General features: G+C 49.1%; 8 protein-coding genes across 8 annotated transcripts; 3 read left to right on the top strand and 5 right to left on the bottom strand.

Moving 5' to 3' along the window:
* Positions 1-200: 200 nt before the first annotated feature.
* On the bottom strand, positions 201-1748 carry CDV56_108971 (SMI1/KNR4 family protein; the record flags this gene model as incomplete). The annotated part of the gene is made up of 1 exon (XM_026762590.1): positions 201-1748. One exon carries the CDS (start codon positions 1746-1748, stop codon positions 201-203), a length of 1548 nt encoding a protein of 515 aa, XP_026616294.1.
* Positions 1749-4844: 3096 nt separating this feature from the next.
* On the bottom strand, positions 4845-6239 carry CDV56_108906 (proline-rich nuclear receptor coactivator motif-containing protein; the record flags this gene model as incomplete). Its single annotated transcript, XM_026762525.1, has 1 exon — positions 4845-6239. One exon carries the CDS (start codon positions 6237-6239, stop codon positions 4845-4847), a length of 1395 nt encoding a protein of 464 aa, XP_026616293.1.
* A 967-nt stretch (positions 6240-7206) lies between these two features.
* On the top strand, positions 7207-7635 carry RBX1 (SCF ubiquitin ligase complex subunit HRT1; the record flags this gene model as incomplete). The annotated part of the gene is made up of 3 exons (XM_026762505.1): positions 7207-7320; positions 7392-7470; positions 7526-7635. 3 exons carry the CDS (start codon positions 7207-7209, stop codon positions 7633-7635), a joined length of 303 nt encoding a protein of 100 aa, XP_026616292.1.
* A 1443-nt stretch (positions 7636-9078) lies between these two features.
* On the bottom strand, positions 9079-10338 carry THR1 (homoserine kinase; the record flags this gene model as incomplete). The annotated part of the gene is made up of 3 exons (XM_026762465.1): positions 9079-9420; positions 9508-9806; positions 9912-10338. The coding sequence occupies 3 exons, from the start codon at positions 10336-10338 to the stop codon at positions 9079-9081; spliced, it is 1068 nt and encodes a 355-aa protein (XP_026616291.1).
* A 2334-nt stretch (positions 10339-12672) lies between these two features.
* On the top strand, positions 12673-14720 carry CDV56_108772 (magnesium transporter CorA family protein; the record flags this gene model as incomplete). The annotated part of the gene is made up of 3 exons (XM_026762391.1): positions 12673-13396; positions 13457-14084; positions 14141-14720. 3 exons carry the CDS (start codon positions 12673-12675, stop codon positions 14718-14720), a joined length of 1932 nt encoding a protein of 643 aa, XP_026616290.1.
* Positions 14721-15220: 500 nt separating this feature from the next.
* Positions 15221-17193, top strand: CDV56_108723 (MID1 family protein; the record flags this gene model as incomplete). Its single annotated transcript, XM_026762342.1, has 2 exons — positions 15221-16445; positions 16508-17193. The coding sequence occupies 2 exons, from the start codon at positions 15221-15223 to the stop codon at positions 17191-17193; spliced, it is 1911 nt and encodes a 636-aa protein (XP_026616289.1).
* A 458-nt stretch (positions 17194-17651) lies between these two features.
* Positions 17652-19082, bottom strand: CDV56_108672 (splicing factor ESS-2 family protein; the record flags this gene model as incomplete). Its single annotated transcript, XM_026762291.1, has 1 exon — positions 17652-19082. One exon carries the CDS (start codon positions 19080-19082, stop codon positions 17652-17654), a length of 1431 nt encoding a protein of 476 aa, XP_026616288.1.
* Positions 19083-20127: 1045 nt separating this feature from the next.
* On the bottom strand, positions 20128-22664 carry CDV56_108598 (uncharacterized protein; the record flags this gene model as incomplete). Its single annotated transcript, XM_026762217.1, has 2 exons — positions 20128-22106; positions 22193-22664. The coding sequence occupies 2 exons, from the start codon at positions 22662-22664 to the stop codon at positions 20128-20130; spliced, it is 2451 nt and encodes an 816-aa protein (XP_026616287.1).
* Between the last annotated feature and the right edge of the window lie 2859 nt (positions 22665-25523).

Genomic DNA, 25523 nt, shown 5'->3' with positions numbered 1-25523 from the left:
GCCGTATGAATAACAAAAATAACAAGGAAAATTTATACAAGCGGTTCAAACCAGTCACACCACATCTACCTACTTGATTGAGGAACTGTTGTTCTTCAACTGGAAAAGTGAACGAGAGAAAGGAAATAGAAATCATCCCTGTAGCATTGGCACAACGAAGGTGCTCGCAAAAGAGAGAGAAACAGCCCACGAAAGCAGATTTAGATGGCTACATTCTTCATCTCCCCCAAGACCTCTGCTTCCGAGGCCGCGGTTGTCCCTTGGTTAGACTCACGCCTCTGCGCCTTTTCTGATTTGGGTGACTTCTGCTCGTCATGCTTGTCTGTGAGGTTCTGGTTTTCCTTTCCAGAAATCTGTGGTGTGACCACCTCCATCAGATCTTCGGTTTCAGGTTCCTTCCTATTTCCCTTGAAAGCATCCTCGGGCAGCTCAACTTCAGCGCTTGTATTCACAGGACTCGTCGTTTCTTCTGTGACACGAGCGAGAGGACTCGAGACGCCGAACTGCGTCTTGGGACTCTGAGTAGAACCGCGGTTGGGGAAACGGTGAGGAGACCGGCCTCGTTCTTCACTAGGTGTTGGGCTTCCATACGGGGATTCTTTCCCGGGTCTGCTGTTCGTGCTGAGTCCTAGTCCATTTGGAGCCTTGCGTCGAGGGGCTCTTCTGCCGTATTTCTGATCTGTCCTCCAACGCAGAATCTCCAGATAGGGTGGCTCGACATTCTGAGCCTTGAATTCCAACAATTTAAGCTCATTTGTCTCCTCATCTACGCTGACCTTACCACTGCAAAGATCATCCGCGATCACAGCAAGGAAAGCAGCCCAAGAGCGAGCGACAACGTATTTGCAGTCGTAATCACGACCGAAAATGATGACTTGACCCCATTTCCCAGCGGGTCCAGGGGCCAAGTCGATCGCAATGTTGTTTCCACCCCAATCACGAGCAAGAGGGATCCAAGCAGGGTGCGCATACGCCTTCTGTACAGCGCCTGGAGGCTGTGAATCCTGGCGCTCCAGAAGGTCTTGTCTCCAGAGAGGATTCGCGCCTTGCGGAGGAGGTGCCGCGGAGGAAGAGCTTGCTGTGGCTTTTGGAGGAGGATCCATCATGCTGGAACTGCTCAGAAACTCTTCATTGACGGTCCTCCAGTTCTTCCATTCTTGAACGATTTCCTCGCAGTCTAGAAGCATACATCCGAAGATAACACCTGTGGGCAGGCCAGGGCGCTCCTGACCGTCGTGGATCATGAGGGACTCCCGCACCTCCAACGGCAGGCTGCAGTCCAATTCATGCTCCAACTCATTTATATCGTTCTGAGTGCATCCCTCGCAAAGATTATCGTGCAGCTCTTCGTAATTGTTTTCCAACCATCGCTCAATTTTTCGCCATGAATGGGCCACCGGGGGCGGAGGTGGAGCTCCGTCATGGAAGCTTTGCATCTGAATTTCCGGGGCACCATCTGTGCCACGTTCCGTTGATCTCCGCTTCTGAGAAGAAAGCGACCTCAATCCGGGGGAATAGAGACGGTTAGGAGAACCAACTCCGGTAGGGGAACCAGTCCAGCCGTTAGAGTTGGAGCTTGTAGACCCTTTCGGCTGGTCATCCTCGAATGTATCAGTCAGATCCGGTCGAGACTCAATGGCGCTTGTCGCAATAGATGTGAGGGGCTCATCGCGGCTTTGACTCAAAGGTACATGTCTTCCGGTTCGATATGGGGAGTCGTGGGACGCATGCCGATCATAGGAGGTCATCGTATGCCAAAAGGAGCGCCATGCTGAACCGAAGCTGCTCGAATAAGATCAGACAATTCGCTCAGTCTCATTGATTTCGGATGACATTTTGTAACATGAGGAAGGGATGCCTTCTTTTCTTCCTTTGTGAGGGAATTCGAGACCAGTGCAAAGTAGTACTTACGCGTTCGCCATGTTGGGAACCTCCACAGCACTGAGACCAAGCCGAGGGCGAACAAAATCCAGAAACTTTGAGATACTTATGTGTACCGAATGTGGGTCATTTGATTACTGAGGCTCGGGGTCAGATAGGAGAGAGGTGATTTGAGACGGAGGAGACAAAGAAGAAAGGGCGAAACGGCCAAGGACTTTTACCCCCTCGAGCAAGGGGATGCGGTACGGCGTAGAAGGCGGTTGTTGTCTAACTTTCCTTTGATGAAAGAGGGAGAGATAGAACGGGGGAGTATTGAGTGGTATGGGGTGTGTGGATGATAAAGAGAAGAAGAATATCAACAAGTAGGAGGAACCAGAGGGAAGTATATGGATTTCAGACGAAAAGAGGTGATGCCGCTGATTAGTAGTCGATCGACCTTTTATGGACTTGGAGAATTGAAGACAAGCCAGAACGCAGAAAGCGGTAGGTATCCATCACCCAGAAGCAGACGAGTCCATGCGTCAACAGTTATTTTCTGAGACCAATAGCAATTTTAACGATCTGAACAGGAGGTAGATAGATAGTAGTATTACCTATTCGCTACGAGATAGATAGGCAGTAATTATCTCCGTCTAACTATCTGCCTTACCATCTGTACCTTAATTATGGTTGTAGTACTGAGAAACGCCAGGGTCAGCATCCTTCCATCATCTTTCCTACGCCGTTGTCAACGCTTCTTCGTCTCTTGAATCTCTACCTTTCTGCTCTTTAATCTCTCCCTGAGGGCCAGGTTTAGCGCTTTCATGTGTGCGTGTTTGGACTGTGGATATTTGGACGACGCTATCATCCACGATTCGATCATTCGCCTTGAGCCCCTGGGACGTTGGAAACTCTCATTTCCACCTTTTAGAGTTGACTGGTCCATACCTACACAACTACCTTAGTTAACTACTATAGAGTAGATTCACAGAGAATTAAAGGTTGATGAGATATGCGCTTAAGGATACAGCATACACACAACTGACAGACATAATCCATTCCATATGCCACTAGCAACAAACAGCCGAAAACATCGACTGACGCCATCTTGGATGTACCTGCATTCCCCGACTCCCAACGCCTTCCGTTAATAGAACAGTTGTCACTCAATACTGACAATTGCGGTGATAAATATCAGGTTCCATCTTGTGGTTATTTCAGCCGGCTGCATATGGCATGGGGAATCTTAGCTGCGAGAATAATGAGAAGTGAACTGGATATACGATACCCCGTACAGCAACCATCATTCCTATATATCCCCCTTCAGTAGTTATGTCGTGCAATAACGACATGCTCTGCCATGCGAACTACCTTAACACACGGATCTCTTGGCCCATTGTAAATCTAACCTAGGTTACAGAGAAGAACCGTTTCTTCAACTAGTGGCGTTTTAGCGAAATAATCATCGACAGGCAATTTTAAACGTGAAGAGATTTTGCTCTCTACGGGGTAGATACTTCTCACTTCATGTTGACCTCCTTAATAATCCCTGGATTCCCGGGCAGCTGATTCGGACTCTTGGTTGTCCCCTTGATGAATCTTCAAATCTTCCCTACTAGAAGATTGTGCAATCACCATACCTCAGAGTCGTAAGATCTGTCTATCATCACGAATCTGCCCCTGTATCGTCTTCATCCACAAGGGCAGCGAAGAAGCCACCCGTGGAACTATTATTAACCATCAGGGGCGGGGAACGAATAGTACCTACGTACCTAAGTAGGTAGGGAGGCTAAGTATGGACCTTCTACCGGGGCTTCCAGACAGGTTCTGGACTCGGCCAACCTCACGATATTCTTATTTCTTACGGCGTATTTACTCCGTATTACGGTTACAAACGGATTACGCCGAGCTTATTCCCGTCCCGTCTAGACAGAGGTAGCTACACAAGAACAGAACTCCTTTATGAGTACGTAGTGGGCACTGTAGACAATATAATCCTCATTGTCCTTATCCTGTCACACTACTGCTGTACCTACCATGTTGGGCTGTATTTACCAGGAAGCCTACTCTATACAAATAACGACCACCAGGGAATCACAAGCCAGCGGGGCCAGAGTGGGTGCTGAGAAGGATGTGCATGTCTGAGCATGCATCTCCAAGGCAAAGAGTGACTCGAAGCCATCAAGTTTAATAACCCAAGGACTGAGAACACACAACTGAATATGAGGTAGAAATCATGAAGGCCAAGTCAAATGACCTGATGACCCAAATCCGCCATTCTAGATTCGACCTAGCAGGAAATGCGAAAAACATCTCACATCATATAGAGTCTGACCGGGAATGACAAGGTAAAGAAAAGAAGAAGCAGATCGGAAGGGCAAGTGAATGAAGTTGAAGACGAAGGGACGAAGTTGAGATGGCGAGACTTGATGTCACCAGCTGCAAGCGTTAGAGAGAGCAAAGGGCAAACGAATTCATGAAACTAAAGGCAGAGATAGACCGTCCCAAACAAGGTACCTCGAAAACACTCAAAGGCAACCGGACTCCGGGTTCGATGCAATAGAGGGTATATAGACGCCCCACGAAAGGACCCATAAAACCCGCCATTCAAGAGAGCAATAGCCGCTACCAAAAAAAAAAAAAAAAAAAAAAATCGCAGAGATAACTCCATTAGATCCCATAACAAGAAAGGACGTCAGCGGACCTTAGGCATTAAAAAGAGAACAAGAGAACAGGAGAACAAGAAAACAAGAAAGGAGGCCGAAGAAGCAAGGGAACAAAAAAAAGTAGTGAGAATTCAAATAGAAAGCAGGCCGCAAAGTCATGCCAAAGTCCCCGTTGGAATCAATATCGTTCATGTTGCCGTTCGATTGATCATGAGAACGAAGCAAGTCTTCTCCTGGGTGCATCGTGCAGTAGTATCATCGTAAAACCCGTGCGCCAAATTCAACAGCTAAGGGAGAAGCCCAAGCCAAACTTCAACGTCAAGCAAACGAGCTCTGAATACCGTTTGAAGCAAAGCTGGGATTAGCATCGAGTTTCAAAATCCTCCTCAAATCATCTTCCATTTTCTTTGTATCAACAGGAGGAGCGGAAGAGTTCGCCGGCATTTCCTCAGACTTGAAGGGCTGGTGATGTGCTGGAACATAACAGGCTGGCTGCTGCGCGTGGGATTGAGAGGACTTTGATGACCCATAGGTCTCAAGCGGCGAAGAGGCTGCCCCACCAGAGACGCTTATCGCATTCAGGGGACTCGGTTGAAAGATTCCTTTATTCATAGTCGAACTCTGAAGTTGTTGGGCACTACTGGAATAATAGAAAGGAGATTGCAGCCCATTCCCAAAAGATGGTTGTTTCCGTTCAGGTGGCATGTCCCGAAGAAGGGTCGCCGGCGGACCCGAAGTAGTCCTCATGGGAGTAGCGTAATGAGGTACGTTAGGGCTGAGATTTGGTCGCGCAGTGTGACCGATGGCTTGATCATGGTTTAGAATAGACGCTGTTGAAGGCCTCTGAGGTCGTGGATTCAGCAACAGATCCTTGAGAGCTTCGGTCTTCGCTCTTCGTTCCTCCTCATCGAGCTCTGATGTCAGAGAAGACGGCGAGCTTGAAGATCGCAATGCATTCATGCGATCTTTGTAGGACGTGGCGAAAGAAGGCCCAATTTGAGAGTTCCGTAGGTCTGGTTTTTCCATCTCTAAAGGAAAAACACCCCCGGAAGCTCCGTTTCTACCGTTGGGTATCTGGTGATGTTGAACTTTAGAATCTGTTTGCGGAGACCGAGCACCAATATTGGCTTCGGGACTCCGCTGAAGCTGAGAGTTTCTGGCTTCAACGGCAGCTTTGAATAAGAAGTCAAGAGGCGTTGACTGCGGTTTTTCCGATTGGGGTTGAAAATGTGGCCGCGGCTTTGAGGGTGTACTGTCGAGGTCGGGACCAGCTTCGAAATGGTCCACGTCAATTTCTTGTACGGGGTCCGATTCTGGTACAGACTTCGAGAAAAAGCTGGGGATTGGAAGCGCAGAAGGAGCAGGTGACGCATGGAAGGTTGGGCCCGCATAATGAGGGCTGTCTTTGACTTGGGGAGTATTGTTGGCTGGATGCGAAAGTGTGTGTCGGTGTCCGTTGTTGTGCGCCGGTGAGGGTTTAGGTGCGTCGCGTGGCTTTCTGTTGGAGCGAGGATTCTTTCTCTTGGAAGGATTATGAAGATTAACCGACGTATCGGTAACTGCTTCTCCAGGACTCGAGTTCCTCGGCGGCGATGACGGAGGGGTAGTGAGCAAAGCCACCTTCTGGTTAGAAGGGGTTGTTGTTTTCTTCTGATTGCGCCGATTGTTCCGAGATCCCTTGGGCGTCGGAGGAGTAGGAGATGTACTAGACATTGCGACTAGATGGCTTGATAAATAGGCAGCCTTTAGAAGTTCAAGGAAGGACTGAAGGGAAAATGATCAATAACAGCGACGCCACGGATAAGAATAACAGCAATGACGGACAAAGCCAAGTCGCCCTGATACTGCCCAGCAGTCGATTTCAGATACTTCAACGCTAGAAAAGCACAGCAAGAGATGACAATATTGATTTCAGAACGTCAAGGGCAACGCGATGGCCAAAGCTGTCCGGTCAAGGAAAAGAGGGCAAGCTGAGCACAAAGCGAAGGAGGATCGTCTATCATTCGAGTTCAGCGAGTCGCAATGGAAGTGACAGGTCGAAACACTTGAGCAGGCGCTAGATCTAGATAGGTGAACGCAAGGAGAGAATGGAAATAGGGTAGAGACGCATGTTTGTAGCCGGAGACATTTGAAGCTGGAGTAGACTGGCAAGTGGACGAAACAAACCTTGGGAAGGGCGGGAAGAAGTCGGCTGGGGGAGTCAGGAAACTGCCTAGTGGGGATCTGCGATGACTAACAACAGTACCCAAGGCTCAAGCAAACAAAGTGTGGTCAGGTTACAGAGTAAGGTAGACTCTACGCCACTTCGGCCTCGTTTGGTTCTTGCAAACACAATCAAACAGGCAGCTTCCTCTATTTTGAGGCTTTCAAAACAGCTCGCTCCAACTCTTATCAAAAGAGGCGCGACTGTGCGAGACCGCGTCTTCTCTTTTTCATATTACAGCAAGAGGTATGTACCCAACATCCTTTGCCGCCCCTCTTATCAGTATCGCCAGAAAACTTACGTCAGTACCTAGGTAGTCTTCACCGCAACATCCGATACCCTACTATCATTTCCAACTACGTAATTCGAGGTTATTGGCCCATCCTTTGACCCTTTCACAAAACTGCAGTGAGCCTTGGCATCTCCTAGCAACATCTCTAGGTAGATAGGGTAAGGAAACAAAAGAGATACATCACGATGGCGGATGTGGAGATGAAGGAGGCAACCGCCGGGGCCTCAGCCAAAGGCAAAGGCGTGTCGAAGGGCTCAGAAGGGACCAGTGACGGCAAGAAGAAGTTCGAGGTCAAGAAGGTACGGCTGAATCAATGCTTGATTGTCATCTCTGGAAAAAAAAAGGTTGGCCTAATACACAATTAACGCAGTGGAATGCCGTCGCTTTGTGGGCGTGGGATATCGTCGTCGACAACTGTGCAATCTGCCGCAATCACATTATGGATCTATGTATGTCTTTCGCGCCTGTATTCTTGTCTGATGAATACTCATCTCCCTCGCACAGGTATTGAGTGCCAGGCGAATCAAGGTTCATCAACAACCGAGGAGTGCACAGTAGCCTGGGGAATTTGCAACGTAGGTTTCGCCTTCGCGATTCCTTTTCTCTTCATTTGAGGCTAACCAAGGTTTTACCTTCTCAGCATGCATTCCATTTCCACTGCATATCTCGCTGGCTCAAAACCAGACAAGTTTGTCCCTTGGATAACCGAGACTGGGAATTCCAGAAGTACGGCAGGTAGATTAAAGCTCTGGAGATTTACGCAAGTCTTAGTTTGTGATTGCTCCTTTTGATCTTGCATAACCTAGAATACGGACTTTATCGTTCGTTCTGAAACTTTCAACCGCTCCTGAATTGACATGAGAAGGACAGTTCGAAGGCGGGTAGCGAACCGGTCTGGATGGCGTTTACGGTTTTTTATCGAACGTTGCTTGGCCAGAGGCTTTAATGCGCACATTTGAACTCATCATGATTGCAAAGATAAGATATGGTTTCATGGAGTACTCGATTGGTCGAGCAAGAAGATTATTAGGAGATTATGCAACTTTGACACCGTCAACCATGATGCCTGGGCCGCCCGCGCTCCCTGTCGTGGGAACCAGCCATTTTTCAGGATGCTTGTTGTACATAGGCCAAGGAGGAATAACAGCCAATGCCGTCACTAATGTACCCGCCAAACCAGTCCAGAGCGTTAAATGTATATCTTCGTAGATGTATCCAATGAGGAAAGCAGCGACCTTTAGGAATGAGGAAGGCTTGTAAGCAAACGAACACATGTGAACATGGGGATGTGATGAGGAGAGTGCATATATGGATCTTGAATCCGTACTTACTCCTGAAATGATCAAAAGGGCTGTAGAAAGCAACTCGGCGATGCGCTGGCCGTGGAAATCCTAAGTCACCATCAAGTTGCCAGATTAGCTTCTAATCCAGTGGCTAAACGAGGCTAAATAAAGACGAGTGCGTCCGGGAGGCGACAAACAATCTGGCCTTCGAAAGCGTTCTGAACGGGCGCAAGAATATCATCCATAACGAAGATATTGCAAGTAAGAACTATTATCTGATTGTCCGATATTCAATATCGGTTTCGGGCTGGAGATGAAGCTCCAATGGTAGAGTTGTTGATCGCCCGCAAGGCGGAGCGGAGCAAGCCTGGGGTCGGCCTGACCGCCTTTGAAGAGATACAGCTACCACCCGAGAGATGTTAGATATACTCTGTAAAGTCGGAAACATGTGGGCGAGCGAAGGTCTGCTCAGTCATTTTTAAACCGCATCACTTGTATATACCAAGGCAGTGCAATCGGAAGCCAATCTCGAATGTAGTAAAAGTTTCTCATTTGTGATGAGACCTGACCTGGGCTCGGAAATTGGCCCATGATGCATGAGACGAGTCGAGCGACATTGCACAAGGCAGAAAGTTAGTCCAGCTCAGACACCAACAGTCTCGAAAATAATATACATGTCAGACCATGGAATATCCCAATGAGAAACACGCCACCAGTTGTCTAATAAATTCCTCTCTTGCTACTTTCATCGTAGATATATTGAGTATCGAAGCCTCAACGATGTACTGTGGCGCCGTCTTGGGCAGGCTCCAGTAATTTCCACTGGCAGGAGATGTTGTTGGAAGCAAAGTGGGACATAATGCGGTCTGCGATTTCTTCGAATCTGTCGGTGGCTAGGGCCAAAATGGTAGGCCCTGCACCGGATAGACAAATTCCAAGCAGGCCCGGCTGGGTAGACGGGTTCATGGACTGGAGAATCTCCGTCAAGCCCGGGATAAGCGTCTTCCGGTATGGCTGATGGACCTTGTCTTGCATGGCCAGATAAATCATATCTGGGTCTGGCGGGGAGCTGCCCAGTGCAGCGGGAAGCAATGCAGCACGTTGTAAATTGAAAACCTAGAGAAGATGATGCGCATTAGACGACGAGAAGCGCACCAAAAAAACGATTTGCCATACGGATGGCTGAGATGGGTGCAAACTTACGACGTCTGCTCTCGTGTACGTGGTAGGTAGGACGTTTCGTGCGTTGGCAGTGGGCACCACAAAGTCTGGGATAATTGCGATGGCCTTGATCTCCTTGGCCCATTGAAACTTTCGATAATGGCCGATGCCCAGAGGGGGCTCGGGGGGCCTCTTGCCAGTATCAATGCCACCAGCAGGTGCAGGGAGAACTTCACTGAGCGGGATTTCCTTGCGAGCCACATCCTCAGGCTTCAGCTCATTCAAATAGGTACCGACGAAGCCCCCAAAGAGTGAGGCAGCGACATTGTCCGGATGCCTCTCTAGAGAAGAAAGATAACCATCAGTAACAAGGTCAAATATGACATTTTAATGTGCAACTCGAGCCATATTCAACGCACGTGAGCCACAAGGCCAGGTTTACGTACCAATCATCAAGCAATAATCCAGTAGCCTGTCCTTGCTCAACCCGAGACGACCTACTTCATTTCCCAACATCACTCCAGCCACCACCGCTGTGCCTGACGAACCGAGTCCTCGACCCAGAGGAATGGGATTTACAATATGGACTCGAGTCTCAACGGGGAATGCCCTTTGGTCATGGCATCTAAGTACGTACAGAGCTACACGGGTGATCAGGTTAACCTCCGGGTCCAGGCTGATCTTCTCAGTACTCTTGCTCTGATCTTCATACGTAATCACACAATTCAAAGGATGCTCGGACGATGATTTGGAGGAATCAATGGTGACTCGGAGTTCGAGGTGAAGCGACAATGCTAGGCCGATGACATCGAACCCAGGGCCGATATTGGCCGATGAACAGGGCGTTCTGATAATAAAGGAGGAGACAGACATCGCAGTATCAGGGACGTCAAAATGGCCAAAATAACAGTCTTATGGGAAATGCATAAAAGAAAGACAGGAGTGTTAAAAATAAACGGATTAATAGAATATGGCTGGTATCTCTGTAGTAGATAGTAATAACAGTAGTTTAACCTACGGAGTACAGCAGTGACTCTTTAGTTCTTGGCACACACCACAGGAAAAAAAAAAACCAGCCGACCTCGGGGCAGGAGGGGAGGCAATATCTACTACTTAGTGTGGCCTACGGTATGGAGTACTTACACTAATGAATCATTATTATTATTATCATCATTGGGCTGCAAAACAAAGCCTAATAATAACAGAAAGCACCTCATAAGCATATAGCATATAAATTTCTTTAGGTATGAGAGTGCACAGTGATAATGATAGTAATTACGGAGTTAGAATAAGAAATCAGCCTTGCGATGTTAGTATGTAGGCACAATGCTGCATGTCATTTTACCATGTAAAAAATCTCCATAGTCCATACGTTACCTATCTACCTACCTTAGTCTAGGTAGATATTACCTACATGGATATCAGAAACACACTGATCCTGATTTCCAATTCCGTTATCGATGATTTGTCGCTCCTGCCAAGGAGATACCTTTCAGAGATCAGCCCTATGATGGGATTATTGTGGTATTCTGCAGACATACAGAGTACTCCGTAGTCCATACAAAACAGCCCTTAACATATGTATACCTAGTTAACTAGTAAAGCAACAATGATGACACAGACAGTAAAACCTAGCTAGAATAATAACATTGGTCGTTGCTCGCCATTATATCAATTTATTATACAATTGAAAGCGTCAAAGATATCCTAAGTTTTTCTACCTTCCCATTTGTACTGACTTACCTGTGATTCTAGACTTGCCCCGACTAACTTGATTTTGGCATTTGCCTTTTTGCAGAGGACCTAGGGAGTAGTCTAGTACGACTGTACCAGAAGAATTTCCTTTGTGCTAGAATTTTCGCTTTGGGACGGGAGTATGTCACTAAAAGGTAGGCACTTGACAGGTAGACTAGTCTTCATTTCATCATGTACATGGTTGTAGGTAACCGTGCTTATTCTCAGTAGTCTTCTTTTATCACTGCCATTTATCTCTACCTAGTCTTTCTAATATTAATGGCTGCAGACAATTGGAAATTCTCGCAAAAAATCAAATGATGCTCAATGTTGAGTAGCACCTATCTTGATAAGGTATCTGTATTCTTTAGGCAGCTGCCTTACTCCGTACATCCAGTGGATACCTTAGGTAAGGTATAGATGGGTACGATACATCATACACCGTACGGAGTAATGCTCCTGTTATGGCTCTGTACGCTTAGCTTTTTTGCCCCTCTCTTTTTTTTTTTTTTTTTTCCCTCATATGATTTTTCCTTCATTCCCTTATTGTAGCAGTGACATTAGCACACTTAGTGTGGTTACCTTCTCTTATAAACCATCGTCCTGTCTCTCTAACTCAAGGACTACTCATTTCAACCCACCTGGGTGTACTCCCTTTCCAACTATTTGTCTTTACAGTATCCTATATCATTGCATTCGATTGGATTGTTTCCAACCCTGTCTCTGTGTGCAGATTGGTGGTTCAGCCGTTCAGCATCTCGTGTTGGTGTGGACAGGACTTCTCAGTTTCTGTTCCCTTGGAAAAAGCCCTCCGCATCCACCCCCTCTACTCATCAGCCCATCGCTGGGTTTGAACACTCTTGCATTATTGTCTCTTTTTTGATTTTACATCTATTGCTTTACTTGATTGATAGTTTTTGTTCTTAGTCGGCTTTCTGTTGACTCTGTTGGGCTATATTTTCTCTCTTGTCCCAGCGAAAATTCTTGCATTAACGTCATCGACACAAAGGATCTGCGGCGTATCTCGACAGGCCTCTTTCAAGAGCCTACTTGTCGACACAACACCCCTATCATCGCAATACTGGAGCGACAAGGCTCCTGCCCTCATTACACAGTCAAGTTGGCGGGGATTCGCTGCAACCGGACCTCTTTCCTCCACCCTCTTTTGGGCCCCAAGTTCAGGGTCTTCTGCGGGGGCGACACCAGACCCCCATAACTAGGCTTACATAGCAAGCTTTCTGTTTTGGCACAAACAGGTACATCGGTAATGTCAGGCCCTCTCGAGGGGTCTGGCTAATGGATGGAGGAGCACTACTTTCCGGGATCACTTCACAGTCTGTCGTCCTTCCTCGCTTGAACGTCAGGAACGAATCAATCACCCTCACGAAGCCTCACACCTGCGATTTTCCTAAACGTCATCGGTCGATCAACTCCTGATAGCTGCGCTTGCGACGAAATCAAAGTCCAGCAACGATGTCTGAGTCACCGAAGTCCGAGAAGTACATGTGCCTCACTCGGTTCAGCACGCCAGTTCCCGAATTAGATGATCATCGTTTTCAACTCGATTCCCCACCTCGCATCGAAGCTACCGCTGATATTTCTCTGAGTCGGCAAAACACTGCTCAGCAGGCCTACCCTCCAGAGACGCCTCAGCGCCCCGATTTGCTCTCAATTCAAGATGCGCTTAGGGAGGCGGGGTCTTTCTCCCGGGATTTCGAACAAGCTATACTGGATGATGATCGATCAGGCAAAGATGTCAATGCCCTGGGCCGTCGTTTCTCCGTCGATCCAACCGGGAATGTCCGCCATGGCCGGACGTGGAGTCGAACCCACCAGGAACTTGCGAATATGTCACGAGAATCATCCCCCTCAGCCAGATCATCGTCGCCTCCGAATTCAGTTGAAGCCTTTGCAGACCCTCGCCGCCGCGAGCGTGCGAATACTTTGGAAAGCCATGCGGCTCCAGATCTCGAGGCCATTCTGCAGCGCACAGTGTCCGGCGGTACTCATCCCCGCCGTCCGACATTTAGTAACGCAAGTGCGATCAGACCGCAACCAGGCGATATTCAGCTAGAACCAAATGACGAGACTTGCGTGCCGACCTATGACCAGCCTGGCAGGATTCCGGTGATCGACTACGAGGAATTGGAGGAATTTGTGGCTCTGAGCCGGCAAATGAAGCCCTCGACTACTCGGCGTAAGCACAGCCTGAGCTCTCAAAGTCGGGGACCTCGCGTTTTCTATGATCTTCGCCCAGGGGCCCGGAAGTCCGATGTTGAAGGCGAGAAGCGTTCTTCGAGTGCTGATCGCTCTTCTTCGGACCTTATGGGCGCGGATTTGAAGACAGCCGAGAAGGTCTATGCGAACGTCGTGGATGAAAAGGACATAGTCGAAAAGCTTCAGAATGAGAACGAGCCGACCCGCTTCGGCTTCTTCTCATCCGAGTCCCAGAGTACTGTGCATGCGGCAGAGCTAGGGGACCTTGTGCTTCCTGGTGATACTTTCAGGGATCTCTTCCAACTTGGCCCGGAGGGAGGTGTGTGGTGGTTGGACGTGCTCAATCCAACGGAGGAGGAAGTTGCCGCACTCTCGCGAGCTTTTTCCATCCATCCGTTGACTACGGAAGATATCTTGACTCAAGAAGCCCGTGAAAAGGTTGAGCTTTTCAAGCAATATTACTTTGTCTGCTTCCGGACATTCTATCAGCTCGATAAGACAGACGAACGCTTCATGGAGCCCGTCAACTTCTACATGGTTGTTTTCCGCGATGGTGTCCTCTCATTCTCATTCACCGAGAATCCACACGCGGCAAATGTCAGGAAGAGAATCGGGAAGCTCCGTGATTATGTGTCCCTCAGTAGTGATTGGATCTGTTATGCTATGATGTAAGTCTGAAGGGCAAGAATTACAAATGAGAAGGTCTGTTCTAACGTCGGCACAGTGACGATATTGTTGACAGTTTTGGCCCTGTCATCCGAGAGATTGAGATCGAATCTGAGGCAATTGAGGACCTCGTTTTCATCGCGCGCGTCGACGATTTTGAATCCTTCCTACCACGGATCGGTGGCCTTCGCAAGAAGGTCATGAGCTTGATGCGCCTTCTAGGTGGCAAAGCAGATGTCATTCGCGGTTTCTCCAAGCGTTGCAATGAGCAGTACTCTGTCACCCCGCGTGGAGACATTGGCCTGTACTTGGGTGACATTCAAGATCACGTGGTGACCATGATGTCAAATTTGGCCCACTTCGAGAAAATGCTCAGCCGCTCACATACCAACTATCTTGCGCAGCTCAACGTCACTAACCTGGTGCTGGGCAATCATGTCAATAAAGTCCTGAGCAAGGTGACGCTGATCGCGACCATGTTGGTCCCGATGAATCTGATCTGTGGTCTGTTCGGAATGAATGTCCGAGTTCCTGGTGAAGGGGAGGAAGGCCTGGGATGGTTCTTTGGCATTGTAGGGGTCATTGCAGCTGTTATTGTCCTCAGTGGTATAGCTGCTCGGTATTACAAGCTTGTTTAGAGCAGCCTGTACAGTTTTCAGTTGCCGTTCGTGTGTGTCATATAAATAGCAAAGTATATACGGTTTTGGCTTATAATGCATTGCACTACCTGTCTATCCTTCAGCTGGTCGTCATTGATGTCTACTCCCGCTATTACAACTACCATCCGGCTGCGCATGTTGGTCTTTGCATGACAGGAGATGATATGGAGTCTCTGTGTTTAAGAAAGTAGTATGAAGTAGTATATGTGTGGCTGTGCCGTTGCTGTGGCGCAGATCCCTCTTAAGGTTCTGAACTATCGACATGGAGATGGGTGCCGCGTGTCTAGATCATAGGATCGAGCTGGTTCTCTTGCTTCGACACTCTCGCGACGAACTTTTCGCGAATGTTTTCACAACATTGCTTTTCACAGGTCTCCAGCATGAGAGAAAGCCGTTGCCTTATCTCTGGTCGATTCTGTAATATTCGAGTCTGATGTCGATATCTTTCTTCGGAGTTCAATCCATTGATCCAACTATCCATGCGGACTGATTTTTCATCTATGCATTACCTTTCAGCTGCATATTTCGGCGCCTTAATACTATACACCCCTACCTCTCTCATCAAGACGTGCCTTGCTCTTGATCCGGCCTCGGATTCCGCCCTCGTGATCTCCAACAACACCAATGTAATTCTACACGACACCGCACAACAATTCACATTCCCGCTTGGATCATACAGTGGACTTGAGGTTCAGGATACCGTGAGCGAAAATGGAGAGACTCGAGGACTCGACCTTGTCCCCAGGGTTCCATCTGGCGTATCATCTCTAGGCAACAATCAGTACCAGATCGGCGATATCAAGCTCGGAGAGACTCAATGGTGGTATTTTCCCAAGGAGTCCGTGAACGGCAAGAAATCTAACGCCACATCCGGGCTCCCTGAGAGTATTTCTGATGACGGATCGAGCGAGCAAACTGGCAGTTCCGACGAACTTCGGAAGCGAGACGGAGACATCGTCAAGCGCTCGACCTCCGTATATCTTTCTCTGACGATGTGCTCAAAGCCCGAGATCAACAATACCAATGGCACTATTCCTGATTCTGTCCCGTCATTGCCGGAATTGAATTTATACGTTTCTACCTCGGAGTCACTCCAAAAACCGGGCCCGGGACAAGATAGCTCAAAGCAGAAAGTGTTCACGGCTGATGAGGGCTATTTGGGGGCTACTGTGCAGGCAGACGGGGACGTTTTCATAGGGATTGCAGTGCAGAATTCAACGGCGTACTCTGGGAGCTACAGGTACGAGATTGCTGCCTCAATCGACGCTTACTTCCACAGCGTTGTGGACGAGCCATTTTTGCACTTTGTTGACTCGGACATCCACGCTGCACTCTTGACAACAGACAATTTGACCCTTTCAGAAGAGGGGAGCGAGAATTATCAGCAGTGGATGAATCTCACGCCGCCGTTCACAATGTTTGCTCATAATGTGAATGATACGGCAATCTCAGGTCTTCAACGGTCATACTGTGCTCTCGACCAATTAGCCCAGATTGGGAAAGGCGATCACGAGGTTGAAGGGGGTATGACGAACCGCGGTCTGGGCAAGAAACCTAAGGAGCAGTTCTACATCACTGGTCTCAACCGAACTTCCAATTACTCTGGAATTCTCGCAATGCATGGAAACTCGACCAATTGGGGGAACGGGATCGTTGGCGGAGGAGGGAGGGTCTGGAAACCTATGTACTTTGCAACCAAGTCAGGTGAGCAAACCAGTCGCCCATGTCTTTCTCTTGTATCGAACGAAGGTACTGACCTGGACCAGATGACAACTGTGCCGTGCTTTTCAATCTGACATTCTGCTCCGAAGTTGCGTACGCAGTCCCATCAAACCCTGATCTTGGGATCGCACAACTTGGTTCGAAATACGACAAATATGCCGAGTCTCTGTACAAGAACTTCTCCTATTCTCTGGATCAGATCCAATGCAACACAACCAACGAAACCAGCTTCTCTTTGGCCGTGGGTTGCAACGATTGTGCGGATGCTTACAAGCAATGGCTTTGTGCGGTGACCATCCCCCGTTGCGCTGACTTCTCGAGCAACGGTTCGTTTCTCCGGGTCCGAAACGCGGGTCAACCATTCATCAACGGCAGCTCTCTCAGTCCCAGCGACCCCAGGCGCAGGGATCCCGCGCAGAACAAGTCGCGCAATTCCATGATAGACGATCAAATCCGCCCGGGCCCTTACAAGGAGATCTTGCCGTGCCAGGACATCTGCTACAGCTTGGTAAAGCGCTGTCCCGCCGCCCTTGGGTTCAGTTGTCCCCAGGGTAAGTGGCTCAATTCTGCCTACGGCCAGCGCGTTTCCAGCAGCGAGATCACCTGCAGCTATCCGGGGGCGGCGTATGACTTGAACGCTGGACGGGCCATCCGCGAGCCTCTGGGTTGGCTTCTGCTTGCAACGGTGAGCTTCTGGTTATCTTTCTGGGCTCTCAGCGTGGACGCTTAGATGCATTACTTTTTCTCAGGGTTCTTCCCATCGGAGTGAATTCACGGTGCAGAAAAATCATGTGTCTGATCCTGGTTTCGATGATACCCTCCCTGGCATAAGATCTATTGTTTGCTATCTGTTGTTGAAAGTTTACCATTGCATAGACTAGTTGAATTTCATTTTCTACATAATTTTCATGGTTCTGTAGTTACCAAGAGGATTGGTATAGATTGCAATGGGACGTGGCCTCGTCCGCATGACCACCTTCGGGGATTGTGATCTTGCTATATCATGATTAAGAGAAGGGCATGGGAGCAACTGCCCTGTGAATTGAGAACAACTGAAAACCCGCCTCGCAATGCAACAGACCAGCAACGCCAAATATTTCAAATCATCCGGAGAAAATCAAACATAATGTAATGGCTCAAGCGAAGAGATAAGACAGAGCTTGCCGGATCGTAGGATAAGGTCAACAATCATTTAGCTCTTCTGGGAGTAGGGGTCCACATATTTCTCAGACTCGACGAGGAACTTGCTGCCGGTCGAGGCGTGCTGCCAACCCGTTGCAGTAGTTTCTGCGCTGCGGGGGTCAAAACCTTGCCCTGTCCGCTGGAATCCGCAGCTGCAGGGGTACGTAGCCCAAAATCCAACCGAGGACTGCTGGCGAAGCGTGGCGTTACGGGCGTCCTAACCTCGCGCGCGGCCTTCTCGGCGCGTTTCGTTCTTGCTACCCGGTCGACCATGCGGTGATGCAGATCTTCGCGCTTGCGGTTCTCCCGGATCGAGAACGGGTTGGGGGTAGAGTCGCTCGCCCCGAGCAAGCGAAGATCGTCACCTGACAAGGAGGTCAACTCCGAGGTTTCAGCGGCAGTATGGTTGTAGTCCGGTTCGGGCTCGTCCTCGTCGACAAAAGCATATCCGTTAACCCGTGGCGTCTCGCCCCCCGCGTATCCCGCTTCGGATTCCGTGAATCGGGGCCGGCCAGCAATGGCATCTTTGATGGCGGATATCGATGGCGAGGGAGGGACGTCGTTGCCCTCCGCAGCAGCAGAACCGTGCTGGACACTCGGCTCCGGTAGCCTGGTATTCTCGTGCACCACTCGCTTAGGCCCGGCGCGCGAGACCGCTTCAGCTTTCTGTGAAATGGTCTCGTGTGTATCCTCGATGGAAGACGGCATGAACATGAGCGAGTTCTCCGGTCGGGACTTCCACGTATCAGGTTTTGCGGGCCGGGCGTCCAAATCCGTCTTGATCGCTAGCTGTCGCTCAGTAATGCCTCCCTGTGCTGCGATGCGTTTCGCTTCCCGTTGTCGGTGGGCAATCTGCCGAGCAGTAGGGATCTTGTTTCCGCTCCAGAGCCAGGCATACTTCTCCTGGCGTTTGGCATTCTGTTTGTCCAGAAGTTTATTGAACGACTCGTTGTCTTCGCTGGTGTACTTGGCCTGGAACGCCATGAGCCCCAGGTTGGTGACATCTGGAATATCTTTCGGAGTGGTCTGGGCTATCGCGGTCGTCGTCGTCGTCGTTGAGATCACCGACCTCGGCGTATCACCTTGCCAGCCGGCCGGGGTGTGATCCGGTCGTTCTGTACCGTGGAGCCGCGGAGTCATTCCACTTCTGCTGCGAGCTCTGCCGGGAGTCTTCAGCAAATCCGTGAGCCTCTTTTTTGAACTCAAAATCCACTCTCTGTCCTTCGATTCCAGAGCGTCAAGATACTCCTGCTTCACTTGCTCCTCCAGCAGTCCAGGAAAGTAGTCACGAGCAATGATCTCCGATAAGGCATTCGTGTAGACATCTTCGTCCAAAACCGTAGCTGGCCGTTTGATCCGCTTGGGTGGAGGAGGAGGGGGCATGAGACTCTGTTCGCTTTGACGTTTGGTCAACGCCTGCGATGGAGTGGAGGTCATGTTGAACGACTTCGAAGGGTGGGCTGCGAAGACGACAGTCAGGAAAAAGAGCCTGTTCAGATGAGTGGTTGTCCTGATGAGAGCCGCATGCTGATAATCAGTGACCACATGATCTCCTTGTCCTTCCTTCCTTCCTTCCTTTCTTCCTGGACTTTCTTTCTGTCTTTCGTTCGATGAAAAGTGAAGGTTTGAGCGGGTCTATGGAGTAAAAGGTTGATAAGACGGCGGAAGTGGCGTCTGGCGGGCACGACGTCACGTTATCTGGAACGATACCTTACTTTACACTTGAGAAGCTTCAAAGCTTGGTAGGATTGCAACTTTTGATACAAATCTAGTTGTATTCGATTTCTTCAACAGAGAGAAACTTTTCTGTACAGAACAATCAGATGAATCCGCCCAGCATTGCAGAGAATGCCTAGAAATCATTCCTCTTTTGTTTCTCGCCAAAATCAAAACATGAAACCGGCCCGATCCATGCCTTTCTATGTGTGTACAGAGCTGTGTTCAAGATTTTCAACGAGAGATGTGAACAGGACAAAAAAGATTCCAACCAGAAGATCACAACACGAAGAAAAAGAAAATCAAAGGCAGGAAAGAGCGTGGTCTGCCTTGCAAAGTATCCGATCCCATCCCATCCACTGCATTTTCCCAACCGTCCATGCCAGAGAAAACACCCAGCAGACATCTCTTCGTTTTCCCCTCCAAAACAGTCGCTGAGAAATGCAAATCGAATCTAAATCACTGACGCAGAGAACACCGAGAGTGCAGACTTGAACGAAGGTATGCAATATAGTCAACAAAATTTAAGATAAGATGAAAGGCTGAAAACATAGCAGGATGCTAACAACAAGGAAATGAGAATCGTCAAGTCGTGGAAGAAGTCTATGGAGCGATTGTTCGGTTTGAGAGGAGCAAAAAAGGAAATCACAAAAAGATTGAACGTATGAAAAAAGAGAGGGGAAGAGACAGTACGCTTCTTCCAAGATCGGTCCATGCTTCTGGAGCAAACCTCCTAGGCGGGGGTAGCGAATTGCCTGCAACAGCTTCAATTCGCTGCAGGAGTAGGGAAAAGAGAGTATGATGTCCTGCCTTTCTTTCGATTCGGGCTCTTCACCGGAATTGGAGGAAGCGGTGCTGAAGCATTACTCTTAATAGTCCTAACGGTCCGTGGGGCTTCTACCTCAGATGTTGATTTGGCTCTATCGTGAACTGAACCAGTTGTCCGCAACGGGTCCGCAGAGTCGGGGCTGGAGTTTTTCTCAGCTCGCGACATGATCTGTGTCTCAATCTCTCGTGCCAGACTCTTCGTTTGCCGGTGCTGGGAAGAAACTTCCGTACGTCCTGCCAACGATGGTGCTGTATAACCCGACTGCTCCGTAGAGGGCAAGTGCTCCATGGATGGCAATTCCCGGCTGCTCGCCAGACTATGCACCAGTTCTGGGACGCTGGCCGTGGAGACAGAGGAACGATGTTTGCGCACAATCGATGCGGCGCGGGAAAGTATCAGGCTTTCCTGCGAGTTGCACTTGCTGATGGGAGAAAAGCTGCTCCGGGGAGATACCGGATGGTCCATAGCGTGAATTAGTCCCTGTGAGCAAAAAGAGAAATGCCGGTCTGATTCCGCATCAGCTGCCAAGTACTCCTCGTATAGGATGTCCTGCGTCATCTGTTTTCCGAGTGCAGAGGGGAAGATTGAGGAACTGACGGCCTGGAAATAATCTCCGCCGGTAGAGACGATTTCGTTCTCATACTCTGCGCTGGACGGGGTCACAGCTGCTTGGGAGCTGGGTAACGAACGGGCTGGGCTGGGATCCAACTCCGGAGTCGGGAAACGCGACGTGCTGAGGTGAATAGGCTGGAGAAGCCTGGCATCCTTGCCTTCGTTTGCCGCCCCGCCACAAGCTGCTCTGGGGCCATCATCGTTATCTGCCGGCCGAGCTTCATCGAGAGAATTACGTGACCAGTCAAAGTTCGACGTGGACTCCGCCGCATGCTCGTAGCAATAATCGATATCAGCGTCCCAAGACTCATAGATGGTTTCATAGGCGGGTTTGCGGCGAGCGGACGACCGCCGGCGAATTGGCCCTCCGACCACTTGGTCGCCCGCATCCTGGAACAGACGATACTGTGGAAGAGTAGGGGAGCCGAGTGCCTCGGAAAACTTCTTGGAGAGCTCCTCAGCAACGCAGATGGACAGCTGAGACTTGCGACGATGAACAGACGGGATTGGCACCTGGGCTGGCCGGTCTATCTGAGACGAGGATGGAGGCATTGCTGTGTCAGCATTCGCCTCGGGGCTATCATGCCAGTGAGTGATGCCCTGTTCCTCTGGTACTTCTTCCAAGACAGAGTTGAGGCTAGGAAGGGAGACAGAGGAGGTCCTAGCGTCTATCCTTTCGGTGTTCGTATCAGTGGTGACAGCATGCTCTGCATGAAACGAATATATCCCTTCAACTTTAAACTGGGACAGGGAAGAGCACTGTTTCACGTCGTCTGTATTGCCATACACGTGTTCAGGGTATGTGGGCTGGGAGGACAAGCCCAGAATTTCGTCAATGGCGCGTGGTTCGGGCTCAGACAAGTCGGGCGAAGCTGTCAGTTGAGGGGAAATGGCTCTCGGTGGAGGAGTGGCGGAGCCGGCTCTGGGATATCTCGGCACTGGACGAGAAAAGTTCTCAAAGACGCGCGATTCTCTTCTGGCCCTATGATCCTGCTGTTTCGGACTGATCGAAGATGTTGCACTTGGAGAACCCGGTGGGCTTGTCGGAGCTGGAGAAGTTTGGTGCTCTGCAGTAGCTGCTCCGCCATTTGTGAGATCTTCCGATGAGAAGCCTTGAAAATGGAGATCGTCTGCCCGAATGCCCTTGAGTCCCGTGATCGGTCTCTGCGAGGCACGGATTGCGGAAAATTCGGTGACAATGTCATTTTCTCTGGCTTTATCCAGCGCCTGAAACTGGGACGGACTCGTATGAGTCAGATGGTGGAAATCAAAGGGATTGGAAATCAGGCTCTTCAAATGTTCATCTGCAGACCAATGTTACCGAAGGAGTCAATTGAAAGTCTCTTTCTCACTGGCGAATGTTACCCAGGGCAGGGGCGTTGAGACTTACGGGCATCACTTTGTCGCGTCTTGTGGTGGCGACTGAAGATCTCTGAGACCTCGAAACGGGACTTCTCACGCTCTACTTCATCCTCCTCGTCAAGAGTGGCGGCGATATTGAACTTGCTTCCCTGACGGCGCAGAATACGGCTCCCCCGTGAAAAGAGCGATTTGGTCATACTCTCATGCCTCTCGGGCCTGTCCGGCCGGATACCTGCCGACGAGCCGGCCCGGTCTTCATGGGAGTAGGGCAATGAAGCAGCGTCAGCAGAGGTCATAGAAGAAGCGGGGGAGCGGCGGGAGGAGGTGCTGGAGGTGGTGGTATTGCTCCTGGATCGACCACTGAAGACCGAGAGGCGTTTGGGGCTGTGAGCATGAGCGGTTGATCTCGAACGGATGTGGGCCGTATACTCCGGAGGGTCATTGGAAGCTCTGGTGGATGGACGGTCCGAGAGGTCCGCCTCTTCTTGTCTTGCAAGCATGGTGGGACAGTGAGACAGATGGATCCCGAGAAGAAGACGATCTTTTGTGCGGGTGGACTGCAATGAGACGGTGTTTTGCGATCAATTGAAGGTGAATGCGAAGCCAGGCAGTTCATTAAACAAGCACTCAGGCGGGAAGATGCCGTTCCGCCGATGACCTTGGAAAGGGATTAATTCCCCAGATAAAGACGAGGATGGGCTGTGAGCGAGGGTCAAGATTGACCAGAGCATATAAAACAGATCTGTTAGGAGGCCAGGGATTGCAAGCGAGCCATTGACTCGTGCGAGACTGGCAGGGAGGGGGGAACAGTGATCGTTTCTCTTGTGTTTTAGAAATGTATCGGGTTCAGGAGACAAGTGAGCGGCATGGAACTCTAACACGAAGTATAAAGGGGTCTCTTGCAACAGAAATTGGACCAGAGACCAGCAAGCAGAGCAAGAAGCATTAAGTGAATGAATGACAGAATGAGAAAGATTGAGGCCTAATGAGCGGTGCACTGATCGATCGTCAAGAGGAGCAGTGTATCAAGGTGATGTTGTGTCGGAGGACAAGGATGACTTTCAGCCCACATAAAAAAAGAAGACCTAAAGGAATTGGAATAGTAATAATGATTGAGGGTGGAGCAAGTGATGGAGAAAGATGGACCGAAAAATCTCAGATTCGAGGGTCCAGAACGGCGGGCGACGAATAGTAGCAGTGGATGATGATGATAATAATAGGAGGAGGAGGAGGAGTGTCTAGCAGTAAGATCATACAACAAGACTAATTATCATCTAGACACTCCGTAGATACCCCATAACAATAATATAAAATCAACACGAACGAACAGGAGTAGCAGAGATGATGATGATGATGATCATATAAGAAACGAACGACGCGAAGACCACTACCTACTATGACCAGGTAGGCTAGTACGGAGTAGTATATACCACCACTAAGTACCTAGACTGATACCTAGTATCCTAGCCGAAGCAGCGTAAAGTGTAAACAATGTAAAATCGAGTCCGTTGTATCTAGAAGAAAATGAAAAATAATAATAAAAAATGAAAGGGTTAAATTAAACGATCGAGTCCATTTGATGATACACACACCGGAGTCTGGGGGAGATTCATGGAGGACCAGAACACTAACTAATAAGAGGGAGTTTTGACTGTGATTTATATATGTATGTACCTTAAATCATCTATCTACCTATTATTATCACGATCATTGAGTAGATAGCATAAGAGGAGGCTAGAGACCTCGAATTAGGTAGGTACATACTTACCTTAGCAGTTACCACCCCGTTGTACCTAGCTTCCCTGCTCCTTACGGAGGAGGCTGGCTTAACTGGACTCCTATTTTGCTTTTGCTTTTGATACGGAGTATGTCTGGATAAATGATGATAAGCCGACAGCCCACGTTCTCCCCGTTGAAAAGCTACAGTAGAGAGGAAAAGGGATCAGAAAAAGGAACTGCAAAGGGCGAAAAAGCAAAAACATCAGCCAGTGGGAATCTTGAATTTCCAGAAGGCAGAGCGAAAATGGGAAAGAAGGGCACGAGGGGGAGTCTCCACTGGGAGATAAAAAAGCAAAAAGCAAAAACAAAAAAGAAAGAAAAAGATTCCCCTGGAGCTGGTTCCGATTTAGACTGTTACAGTTCAATTACAGCCTCATGCCTCAATATATTACATAGTAGTTATCCATGGGACCTACATATCTATCTAGAGTACGGGTACATACAGCAGCAATACAGCCATGCATGGATCGATGCATAGAGCTATCTCCAACTACTAAGTATCCATGTACCTACTATAGTTATTCTAGATAGGCACATAATATTAGCTCAACTGATCTCAAGGAAAAACATCAGTACTCCTTGTCAACACATTGTGGCAGTCTCGATGCAAGGACGACTCAAGACAGCGAGTGTCCACCAAGTCAGTCTGTCTAGAAACTACGGTGGGATGAGTGAAGATCCCACTTATTCTCTGTTCAGATCAGCAGCAGTCTGATAGAGGCATTGGCTCCGTCAAGGCCCCGACAATTCTGGAAATGAAAGCATCATCTCCATCCAGTCCAGGAACCGAACAGCTGCGCGGGAGAATCCTTCGGGATCATGGCCAATGATGATGCACAATATCAGCATCGAACAAGGGCACCTACAGCCTACAGGCGCATCCGGATTTTTCGCACAGTCGGCAGCTGCAAAGCCTGTAGATAATGATCTCCCGTCCCTTGTCAGCTTCGTAGGTAGAATCCTTCTTATGCACAGACATTCTCAAGCTCTGCAACTTTTCGTGGTTGGGCCGGCTTGTCCCGTGTGTGCTGATCGCATCAAGATTTGGATATTGAAGGCCTTCTCAAAGCAGCTGGTGAGTCTGACAACCTCTCCTTGGATTTGCAAAATGCAGATACTTCGCAAAAGAGACAAGATTGTGAAAGGAGAAACATCTCAGGAGGCAGACGAACCATGGTACAAAAGAAGAGGCCGGCGAGCCAATCTGCAGAGCGGGATATTGCATCAAGGGGCCGAAGGCTGGCCTGTCTACTATTCCATACACATCAAGGAGGCTGAGAAATGTAAGTGAAGTCTTGGAGCAGTCTGCAGGGATATACCTACTGTGTGCATAGTATCTAAAACAATTGAGTCCAGCAGGAGATGCTGCAAATTAAAGTGCAATTGCAGAGTACAGTGTGCCCGATAGAACCTATGTCCACACTACAGAATACGCACGTTGTATCTTCCTCAGAGGCATCAGCGCGACCGGTGGAGCTTTAGCCTTTTTTTTTTTTTTTTTTTTTTTTTTTTAAAAAGAAGAAAGAGGCCACCTCCTAGAGAAAACAGAAAATGGAAAAGGTAGACGAGTGACGACCCGA

This window comes from Aspergillus thermomutatus (assembly GCF_002237265.1).
Source record: "Aspergillus thermomutatus strain HMR AF 39 chromosome Unknown NODE_45, whole genome shotgun sequence".
NCBI classification, from domain to species: domain Eukaryota; kingdom Fungi; phylum Ascomycota; class Eurotiomycetes; order Eurotiales; family Aspergillaceae; genus Aspergillus; species Aspergillus thermomutatus.
This window is presented reverse-complemented; position numbering and strand designations above follow the sequence as displayed.